Raw genomic sequence first — 11,444 nt, 5'->3', positions numbered from 1 at the left:
AGGCGGGAAGCGCTTCTCATTGGCGGAAGCCGGGCGGCTATTTCGGGAGGGCGGAAGCGGCGCGCAGCGGCGGAGGTAGGTGTGGGCGCCCCGCCCCCCCCCGCGCAATGAGGACGGGGCAGGGTGGGAATGGACCGTTAACGGCGGTTAGCGGCCGTTGGTCACCGTTGGCCTGGCGGAGGGTGCTGGGCACTCGCACTGAGGACCGTGGCGGGGAGGAGCGGCCCCGGGGCGGTTCCGTGTCCGCGTTATGGCCCCGGGGCTGCCCGCGGAGCCCCCAGTCCCGCCTTGCTCCTTCAGGGGTCTCCGGCCGTGCTCCCCTCCCGTCGCCCTCCTTGTGGGGGCTTCGTCGGTCTGCACCGCGCTCACAGAGCCCCCTGGAAAACGTTGGGGTGCATCTGCTTGCCGTGGCCGCACCGTATTGTTATAGCCAAAGGCACAAATGAGCTACCTGCTCAAGGGGCCATATAGCTGTGTATGAGACAAGCCTGTTAAAACCTGCAGCGTTACGCGCTTGGCAACTGGTTTTCAAAGTCTCTGCTGCTCTGCCATCGAACCATTAGAAGGGATAGGCCATAATTTTGGTTCCCTGTGAAAACGATGCAGCATTTGTTTTTTAAACCAGGGGTGGGGGATTTTCCTTTTTTTTCCCCTTTGTTTGGTTGTGGGTGTGTCCTTTTTTTATTATTATTATTATTTTTATTTGATCCTCTGAGTGATTTTAGTAAAGCCAACACTACGCTTACCCTGATGAGTTCTCTGGAAGAACCTGGCTATGGCTATTTTGCATTTGCAGCAAGATGCCTAGATGTTGGTGTCATGGAAAACTTCCGAACTTTTAGGAACACTCTGCAGCTCCTTCTTTAAGTTCACTTTATCTTACAGAACTTGACAAGCATTAACACTTTCGAAGTTGATAGCTTTGCTTTGACGTCTTAGTGATTCAGTATCTTTAGTTCTCAGGCCAAATAGATTCTGTCTGTTAAGCGTGGGATGGGTTTTTGCTTTTTGCCTTGATAAGGGTAAACAAAATTCTTCATCCTGTCAGAAGTGGGCATAACCCTTGACGTGCTTCCAGAAGTTGCTGTAGGAGGCTGCAGGGTAATGAGAGTATCTATACGAAACATGTTTGCGTAGTGGAATCAAGGCCATATTCTATTAAAATGCTTCGAGGCAACTAAAACAAACATACACAATGCATGTATAATGCTCTTGCTATTTTTTGAAGAGCACCTTGATTTGCAGAAGCAGCCTAGGTAACTCCCACTTGGAGTTCTCTCTGTAAAATTGTAGTTTCATAACCACAGAAATGACTTGGGTGGTTTTCAACATATGGAGATGTAGAATGTAAGGTGGGTTGTCTTGTATAACTAGTTTTTCTGTCCTGTGCATTTCAGGCATTTTGAAAGTTGATTTTGGTTTTGTGCTTTTTCTTGAGAAACTGTCAAAGTCTAATAATTCTGATTTATTTTTTTTTTTGCTAGGTAATCAGCAAGATGCTTGGTTATTTTGTTGTAACACGTTTAGACTTCTTAATCCTGTTTTGTTAGAGAATTGCATTCAACAAATCAGTTTTTTTTATTCATTAGTCATAGTTTTGGATCAAAAGTGGAGTTAAATTAAAATGCAGTTCTAAAAGCAACTTTGATATTTAGTATAACCTAATATTAATGTGTTTGATTTATTTCACATTAAGATGAATTCTAAAGTGAAAGAAGTAACAACTATAACCAAAGAACAGTTAAACCTCTAATGGTTACCAAGACCCTAAATTTTAGAAACAATAATACTTTTAAACTTAGGTGTTTCTGGGTTGGAGAAAGAAAACGAGTTTGGTTTTCCAAGGCAAGTTTGGTGTTGTTTTTGGGTTTTTTTTGGTTTCACTTTTGGTTCTTCATTGTGAATGGAAAAGTTACTTGTGCATTTGTAGAGGTGACTGCAACAGTCAGGTGTTGATTATGGTGTAGTCAGGCCTGCTTCTAGGTAGCCAGGTAGCTTTCCCTTGCTCAGTAGTTCTCTTTGCAAGTGTGCTCCTTATGGTAATTTTTATGTAATGTTACCTACTTTGCTAGTTTACTACAAACTCACATATGAACTCCGTTACAGATTTTTGTAAAAACGCTTTTTATTTACTCTACCAATTTCATTTTCAAGTGAAGACTCCAACAGTCTGAGCTATTTGAAGAAGATTTTTCATTGATTGCATGCTTTCAGCTGCATGTTTTGCTCTTGTGGGAAGAATGCCATTTGATCATTAATGATCTCCTTGCGGGAGCCTTGCTGGTATCATTAGAAGGATAGTGTATCAAGCATGGCAGTGTCTTTTGGGATGCAGCTGTAACATATATAGGGTATTGGCTGAAATATAGGATATGATTTCTAATGTCTGTTCTCCACTTTTCCTTGTATTTTTTCTCCTAATCAATGTATTTTCATGGAGAACAAACTACAAGTGGCTGAGATGGCAGGGTTGATGCTGTGTACAGGAATTGACTGGATATGTATTCTTGTCTGCTGAAACCTCAAAATGAATCAGAAGTTTAAACAATTATATTGATCTAACAATATTCAAATAGGTAAATAAAGCCATGCAATGAATACTTGCTTTCTGTTTTTTTTGTTTTTTTTTTTTGTTTTTTTAAGGTGGTTTAAAGGTGTTGGCTGTGCCCCTTAAGAAATATTTTAGTAGTGTGATTTGTCAGTGAAGAGATTGCCTACTGTTCAGTTGAGTGTTTAATCAACCGGGCATACCAAGGAATTAGTGTGTATTTTGAAACATATAAAAGGTGGCTTCAGAAATTAAGCTTGTGGGTTGTCTTCCAATGCAGGCTGAGTTCTAACTAAACAATGTCAACGTGCATGTGGGAGGCTGGGTTTTCAGCATCTCTTGTTTTAGTTTTCATAAGTAGGAGGGTGGAAGGTAGTTTAAAAAATATCACAGGCAGCTGACTGGCATGACAGGTACATCTGTGTAAACAAACAAGTATATGTGCATAACAAATGTGCACATGTATATAAGAAAGCCATTTACAAATAAGATGCATTTTTTTTCCTGGGATGTGCTAGTTTGAATGTACTGATAAAATCTGGTAATGCTCTTTTTTTTTTAGGTTTTACATCATGTCTGCTTTTGTTGTTCCTGGTGTCTCCAAATACAAGCATGAATGCATAAAACCTTATTTGCCTAGTCACAACAGCTATGAATTTGTTTAGCTTTCACACTGAAATAAGGAGGCGGAGAAACACAAGGGATGTGCATTATTCAGGCAAGCATAGTGAAAACAGCACACTGGCAAGGGCACTGGGGCACTGGAACATGGTATTTTGTCCACTAATACCATTTAGAAAAAAAAAATAATAATAATAAAAAAAAACCTAAATGTACAGCTTCTATTTCTCTACTTCTCCTACATTCCACTGTTGCCTTGTAAAGGTGTATGCTGTATGCTCTGTAGTAGGATTAACCACAAGAGCTGTAAAATGTTTGTAGCTTCCATGTTCTCTGAGACAGAATAAGCGCTCAGACTTCGCAGCAGAGATGCTTGGGAAGAGTGCTTGAACCTAGTATTGTAACCACATGTGTTATAAACAGTACTGTATCAGGAAATGTATGATAAGGAATGTTCATGTAACAATGCTAATTCTTATACCTTAAAATTTCTGCTTTTGTGACAAATTTGACATGGATTGCCATCTTCCATCAGTATGATAGAATTCTGTGAATTGTATAGGCTGTTGTTTCACAGGAGCTGACCGGAGCCTCAAACAGTTGTGAGAAAAGACTGTGCCAGTGATTATGCTGTACTTCACATGGGTTAAATGGATGCTGCATTTATACTCTGGGATGCGTTCAGCTGGATAGGAAGGTAGTACCTACATTAGGCCCATTGAAGAGGGAAAGCATTTGCCTTTTACTTCATATACACAACATTTTTGTCTGCTATCATACAGAGTTTTAGAATGATTGGTTATATGAGGCAGTGGCATTAGAGGCACATAAGGACACTGAAAGTGAAGTGACCAGAACAACAGCGTCTTGGACCAATAAGATGATTCTAATGTATCTGTTACTGTCATATTTAAGAACTAAACCTAGGGAGTCAGATTGTAAACACTTATCTTAGACAAAGCCACAGGAAGGGTTTCCAAAATGCCTCAGCATTTGAATTCTGTTGATTTCAAACACTTACCTAGACTAAAATCAGTGTATTTGCTTCATTGTATATATCTCACAAAACAAAGCTTTTGCATTATGTATTATTTACAAAGAAAAAAGAAGAAAATGTAGTTGCATACAACTGATGGGCTAGTGTCAGGGTTACCATGCAACTTAGCAAGGCACTGCAGCTTTTTTAACAAACTGGTGTCATGGCATGGCACAGTTACGCTGTGCCCCTGGCAGAGGTACCTTAGCCCCCCGTCTGATATAGCCAATCCCAGTGTTGGTGCTGCTGGTGTTTTGTCTTGCTAGAAAGTTTTCAGGAATGCTAGATGGCTTCTGGTGGTCCGTTTTGACTTATAGACTTCCGTTTTAGTGTGGGCGAGATCATTTGAAATGGCGCATGGCTTCCCAGCATTGTGTGATACATGCTCATCTGCATGCATGGAACCTCCCAGGGTCACTTACTGTTTGGTCTCAATGCCTATTTCTGATGTGCTTATTATCTTTTGGTGCCTCTTGTGGATGAGAAACTTTAATCCTTATCTCTTGTTGCCTAGGAGGGAAGAGTAAGTGAAGAATGTTTTCAGGGCGTTTATAGCTCAGGAACCCCAAATGAAAAAGCACCACATGCCCTTAAAGAGTAGGTGGAGTCACAAGGAGTTTAGGGTGAGATTTGCAAGGTCTCAAACTGTTATTTATCATTAAGGTTAATAGGATACAGCTGTGATTTCTTCTCTACTATATCTGGCAGAGCAGTTTGTATTTCTTGCTTCTAGGACATGTAGAATGTAAAATAATGTGCATTCACATTAAATTATGATCTAACTAGCATCACTCAGTGAAAAAGCTAGAATATAATTTAGAAAGTTACTCTAAAATATTATTTCTAAACATTAAATTAAAACTTCTGCAACAAAAATAGGGCCTGCCTTACTATTCTTCTGTGGTCCATCCACTGACAAGAGCTGCATCCCATTTCCTAGGTTCAGAAATGGCGTCTTCACCTCCTACAGGTTGTCATCAGGGTGTCTTTGCGGGCATTAGTCTTAGGGTGTTAGCCCTACCTCCTGTTAATGAGGTGGAAAGAGGAGAGGTGGTGGAAGGCCCCTGTGAACATGAAGGTAATTAGTATGGAAATCCGGTATCAATGTAGTAATGAAGGACTGGTGTTCTCTGAAATCAGGATAAAATTTAGAAGAGAATTACTAAACAAATTGCTCTCGTTTGCTAATCTAAGTGTCAAATCTGATCAACTTAAATGGCATATTTTACAGGAAAAGTTCCAAGTTGAAAAAATATTTTCGTTATGTGTGTGCCTAGCCAAGCGCCTCTGATGTTCCTCTCTCCTGAGACATAATAGTAATGCCATAAAAGATTATTTGATTAAGTACCACCAAATCTACAGAGTCTGGAAAATTATTGGAATAATAAAAACCATTCTACATCTGCTTTGCAAACTTTTAGGTGAGTATTGAGGCTGGCCTTGTGGGAAGAGGTGTCCTCCAACAGAGCAGACAGATAGAGCAGAGATTGTAAAATAAATTTAAAAAAAAAAAAAAAAGAGAGATACTAATCTTATGTGATTTTAAGAGTGCAGAGACTGAGAACATTTGTGTTCTTGATCTAGAGATCAGCCAAATTACTTGCTATCTTGGGATGGAAAAATTAATGCCATTAGAGGAAGAGTGGGGCTATATATCCTATCACAGGCTGCATTTGTTTTTACAGATGAGTCAAATGATTATGAAAGGGATTGTTTGTTTGCAGGTCTACAAAAGGATCTTAGAGGCCACCCTTTTCAGCACAGTAGCTGGACAGGAAAGAGGGACCATGGGGCTTTCCAAATGCAGTCAGCTGTGTCAAGCTTATGGTGGAAACTTCACAAAAACCTCAGGAGAGATTTGTGTTGACTGAGCAAATGAGGGAAGCTTAGATAGTAGTTGGAGGCAGCAAACTGTATTGTGTGGGCTTACATTAAATTTCACCAGCTGTGAAACCTAATGCTAGAATTAAGTCAGAGTACAGCACACAGTGGCATTACAGAGGTTGGACAGAAATGTTAATTTCAGTAAAAGGTAGGCATTGGTATCGCAGAGGATAATTATTTTTTGAAATAAGAGACAAGAAGTTAGCACTCTTGTGTGTGTCATAGCAGTAGGTATTACTTGGCCTACCTTTCATAGCTTCCTGAAAGCACTGTCAGAAGTTTTTTTCTTCCTGACTTAACCAGGGAAGTATATAGGTGAAAATGGTGCTTTACAATTTACAGTCATTCTTGTCTGTGCTAGGAATTTGTTTTATTAACTTTAACTGTCCTAAAAATAGATGTGTTTTCTCTTCTTGGAGGGATTTTTTTAGTATATACTCTAAATTCAATGTTCATATTGTTACTTTGGTAGTTGACAATGCAAAACAAATGACTGTATGAAAGGGGAGAAAATGCAGTGGGGGTAATATATCTCAAAATGTACTGCAACAGTCTGTTGCAGTTGTCGAGAATTAACTCTTCTGTGCAGAGGGCTGGGTTTTTACATGCTGTTGTATGGACATGAGTTTAGATTTATTGTATTTGTTCACTGTTTCATTTAGGATACTGCTGTGCCATAGTGGTCCTGTTTACCTTTTGCAGTTGGGAACCAGAAAGCCCAGCAATGGAAGGTGAAGTGTGACCCAACATGCAGTGAAGCCTAAACTTAACTGAGTCTTAATTTTAAAGTATTTTCTGCTTAAATTTTTATTCCCAATAACTTTTGTCATCATTCCATAAGAATTCATTTAATTTATATGGCAATGCAATGACTTACCGTCATAAAACAACAGTTTTGGGTCCTAGACACTGATGCACCACATATTTGTCTTGTAATAATTTGCACATTAAAACCTAAAAACTGTATTTAACTGGTGTAATATCAAAGCACTTTTGTGCTATATTTTCTTAGTAAGTGCCTAAGTTCTTTCTCTGTTCAAGTCCCAGTGGCATTTTTCCACTGGTGTGCCCCTGCTGTGTCCTCATATTAGTCTGCAAATTCTTTTTCACTCCAGTGCAAGCTAGTATTCTGTAGTAGTTGTGAAGGGAAACTAATATTGAAGAGCTGTCTTCCTTAAGTAGACCCCCTGCCTGGCATCAAGTGTCTTGGGTTTAATTTTCAGAGATTTTTTTTTTTTTTGCCTGGCCAATGTTAAGAAAAAAAAACCTCACTATATGAAAGTGTCAAGAAAACTACCTAGATAGACAATGAGTAGGTATCTCCTAAAAAGCTTCATATTTTTATTCATAGGACTTTTAGCTGACTGTTGTGAAATTTTGTGTCTTTGTTCCTTTCTAAATGCAGTTTCTAGACTTAGTGATGACAGAATATGTGCTGATTGGTTTGAGTGATTTTTTTTTTTTAAGTCAGAGTCAATGGCCACTGAATTTGCTGTCACTTTAGTGGAGGTATCTTTATTTATTAATTTAAAGAATGCTGCTCATTAGCTCAGACTTCTGACGTTACGGGACTTGTACACTGGACACCTTCCTTGCTAAAATACTGGCCTTTCAGTTCTTAGTATGGGTTGGTGTTTCCCTCCTGTTTTGGTTTGTCCAGTGTGCATCGTCACAAAACCTAAGTTAACCAGGTGCCATGCTTTTCTCTGTGTTTCTTTGCCTCTTTTGAAGGATCTGTATGGTGGGGGACGGTGTCTGATGCATTACTGATATGTTAAATATCATGATTTGGCATTCAAGGCAGATTAAAGAACCGAAGGTGAACCTGTGCCTATCTGTGGAACCAACTGAAATTAATGTTCCATATGGATTGATGTCTCTTTGCCTCATCTTCAACTCTTGGTTGCTTAACCTAATCTGTCACAAATGGCATTCATTTTCAATGCAAAGGGATTACTATGGCTGAACAAAGAGATGCAGAATTGAAATTTAAGTGCATTGAAAGTTCATTGAAAACGTCCTGTGAATTATTTTTATGTGGGGACCACATGAAGAAAAATTAATTAAAATGTTTAATAAACTGAAGTGGTGTGAGCTTTTTGTTTTCAAGGAGATCAATGTGGCCTATTCCAGTTGATAAATAGAAAATGGAAAGAAAAACATAATAAAGCTTCTGTTAAGTGAAGACAGGGTAACACAGGAATTTTCTTCAAAGAGAATCTGTTAGGAAAGTGTTTAGCAAGATAAAGCAATTTGGAGTCTAGGCCTATTTTTTATTACTAATGTGACAGAGACGTGAAATTAAAATAATCCATCTCTTTGGAAAGTGTTGGGGGGAGGGCAGTATATGTAAGCCTTCATATTTATACCTGAAGCGGCTACATTTGGCCAAACTTGTTTTTCTAGGTTCCTGGCTCAGTTTTTCCAAGCTCTTCAGAAAGCCCACTCAGATATAGAAATATATGCATCAGTGTGTGGCTGATGCCGATTTCTTTGCTTCATTTTTCTTTGACTGGGATTTGTTATGCCTGCCTGTGGAACAGTTGTGGATTCAACAGCACTGAATTAATTTAGCTTTATTTCAAATTAAAAAAAATAATAATAAAATTGTAAGACCATTTAGTGAAATTGATTGCTGAGTGATACCAAGTCAAAGATTTACAGAAACATGTCAGTCTGAGTGAGATCATAATAGAAGGTGTATATGGGGACTAAAGAATATAAAACAAAAGAAGTCTGTAGGACAGATTTGTTTGCTGTCTTGAATATCCTGGTAATTCTTAATCCAAGAGAAGGCAGTGTTTTGGGAAACAGATGATACCTCAACCAGTCTACCAGGGTATCCAAGCATACATCAAAAAGACACATGTATCCGAGTATTTTTAGATAGGCGAAGGGTGGATAAAACATGCTTGTCTATTTTTTTTTCCCCTTCAGCTTCAGTGTTCTCAAATGGATAATAAGTTACTGAAAACTGCAGAGATGGTTTTGGAAATGTGACTAAGATGCCAGGAATTCCTGGCTCTCTGCTGTTGCTGATCATATACTGTATTATCTGCAGGCTGAAAAGTTGTATGTGGTAAACATGTACAGATTTTTTTCCTTTTTTTATTTTTATCTTCAAAATGTAAAGTTTTTAATGCTTGCTTTTCAGATTATGAGGGAATTGTTACATATATTTATTTTTTTATTTTTTTTTGGAGAAAGCAAATTTTCTTAATAATTTGCCGTTCCTTGAAATCCACAGTCTTAGGCTAAGTAGGTATGGCTCCATGCCACCGTTGGCTATAGCAGGGCCTCAGAGAGCCAGGCTGACCTTCTGCCAAACTAAGTCAATAAATATTTTTTGAAGTTGCATCTTCCAGAGGCAACAGAGGTGGGGAGTCTGGGTCTCTTGGGCATGCCTGCTGACTCTCCATCCCACTTGAATCTGGTCTGGTCTTGTTCTTTGATCCTTGCTCGGTTCTGCACATGCTCTTTAGTAACTTAGTACTAAAATTAGCTTTCTCACTGGTAAAGTTTTCAGTAGTGTGATTGAGTTTTATTATCATCTTTTTTTCTTTTTTTTTTTAATTTATGTGATATCTTGGTAACATTCAGTTAGTATATTGTGATTTATTTAAAGAAACTCTAGGATTTTTCAGATACGAATTTTGGAAAGTTAGAACTTGACGGTGTGCATGCAGTCAAACCATTCCAAGCATGGGGTTTGGAAGAATTCCTGGAGAAGTGTGAAAAAGAAAGGTTTGCTCTTTTTGGAAATATATCAAGTTTTTCCATTATTTGCTAGTATAGTTTCCCACTTGGGTATTTATTTTAATATATTAAGGCTTTTTTTTTTTTTTAAACCTTGTAGCTTAAACTGCCTCCTAATACAGATGCTTACAAGTGAGCTTGGTAAGCCTGGAAGCCTGGAGTTGGTAGTGGGTTAGGCCTGAGACTTCAAGGGAATGAAAGACACCAGGGTGGGCTTTGCCTCCAGGCTACAATTAAGATCAAAGCTTGTTAGTAAGATTCCTACTATAAAGGTTGTTGACTGTCTACTTCCTTCTGTTTCTCCTCATTTTTCAACTGGTGACTGTAGTAAATAAGTCTGACAAGGGTTGTTCCTTATCGTAGACTCCAGATCTTTTGTGGCAAATCTTGCATATCCTATTGGCCTACAGAGTCTGACAAGCTAAAAAGCTGCTTTTTTTTTTTGACAGTTGTACAATAAGTATGTGCATGTTTCCAATACTTCTGTGGCTGCCACAAAACAGTGGGAAACAAGCAGTGCAAATGTTAGCCATGTGGGTTTTGCTTCTGCACTTGGGTCCTTTGAGGACGAAATACTGATTGCAGCTTTCTTGAAGTCAGTCTCTTGATCAAATGTCAGGTAGCACTGCATTTTTAAGATGGGCCATTAACCCGTCTTCCTGAAGTTACTAAGTCATTCAGTTGCTTCTTTATATCCAGTGCCAATTTTTTATTCATTTCTTTTGTCTGCAAGACAAAGATACATTATTGACAAAATTGTGAACCTTGTGTAACAAGGTTAAACAAAGGAACAACTAGAAACAATTTATGTTCCATGTCATGTAAAAATATGTTAGCCTGCTAAAATTCATTAGAAATAGAGCTCTTTCAAAATTTTTATCTTTTTTTGGTCTACAAAGGTATCCTTAAGTTGCAGCTGAAGATTTATTATTGAACCTTTCTGCAGTGTCAAACAAATATTGCGGCCAGGAGAATGGGAGGCTCATTGTGAGATGCGATAGGAAGTTTGCTGTGTTCTTTTTTTTATGCTTCTTGGCCCAGACATGTTCCTCTGAAAAGAAAAAAGAGGAAGTCCTTATTAGGTGGATAGTAAATCTTAGATTAACTAAGGTTTTTGTCAGATATTTTAATACTCTTCCTCTTGAAGCATTGGAGTTAATGGAATTTTAAATTAACATGAGAGAAAATCAGCTTGTATGAAATATGTCTCTAGAAATATTCATAAATACAGACATTATCTTATTGCCTTCAGCTAGGAAATGTGGTAATAACTAGGTTTATTCTTTAAAGGTAATCTTAGTTTTTTTTCTGACTGCTTTAAATCTCAACTAATCCACTTACAAATACAGACAATGTTTCATGAATAGTACCTGTTCTCTGACTAGGTTAACCATGCACTTTCTTCTGATTATTCCATTCAGATTTCTAGTGTATGTTGTGGTCAAGCCAATGGAAGAAAGGATCGAATTATAGACTTAATAGCAGTGTGCTATTTGTGCTGGTCTTCTATTCTGAAGTCAGTGTAGATAGCACCCTATTTTTCTCAACAAGAAAGCACTTAAGTTAATTGCTCCATTAGAAAGATATAGTAGCTCTTTC

At 38.3% G+C, this 11,444-nt stretch overlaps 1 protein-coding gene across 4 annotated transcripts in view; it reads left to right on the top strand.

The window, feature by feature from the left end:
* The first annotated feature begins 19 nt into the window (after window positions 1–19).
* The window catches only part of XRCC4 (X-ray repair cross complementing 4), a 188,917-nt gene continuing 177,492 nt past the window's right edge, over window positions 20–11,444 (top strand). Inside the window, exons 1-2 of one of the 4 annotated variants that reach the window (XM_083817572.1) lie at window positions 5,961–6,237; window positions 6,752–6,820. In XM_083817572.1, coding sequence (XP_083673698.1) covers window positions 6,219–6,237; window positions 6,752–6,820 — 88 coding nt within the window. In that variant the 5' untranslated portion in view covers window positions 5,961–6,218. Of the gene's footprint in view, window positions 76–5,960; window positions 6,238–6,751; window positions 6,821–7,382; window positions 7,402–11,444 lie in introns of those variants that run through there. The other 3 variants (XM_083817575.1, XM_083817573.1, XM_083817574.1) reach the window with 3 other exon arrangements.

This window comes from Anser anser (assembly GCF_964211835.1).
Source record: "Anser anser genome assembly, chromosome: Z".
Lineage (NCBI taxonomy): Eukaryota > Metazoa > Chordata > Aves > Anseriformes > Anatidae > Anser > Anser anser.
The sequence above is the reverse complement of the archived record's forward strand: the minus strand, read 5'-3'. Positions and strand labels throughout refer to the sequence as shown.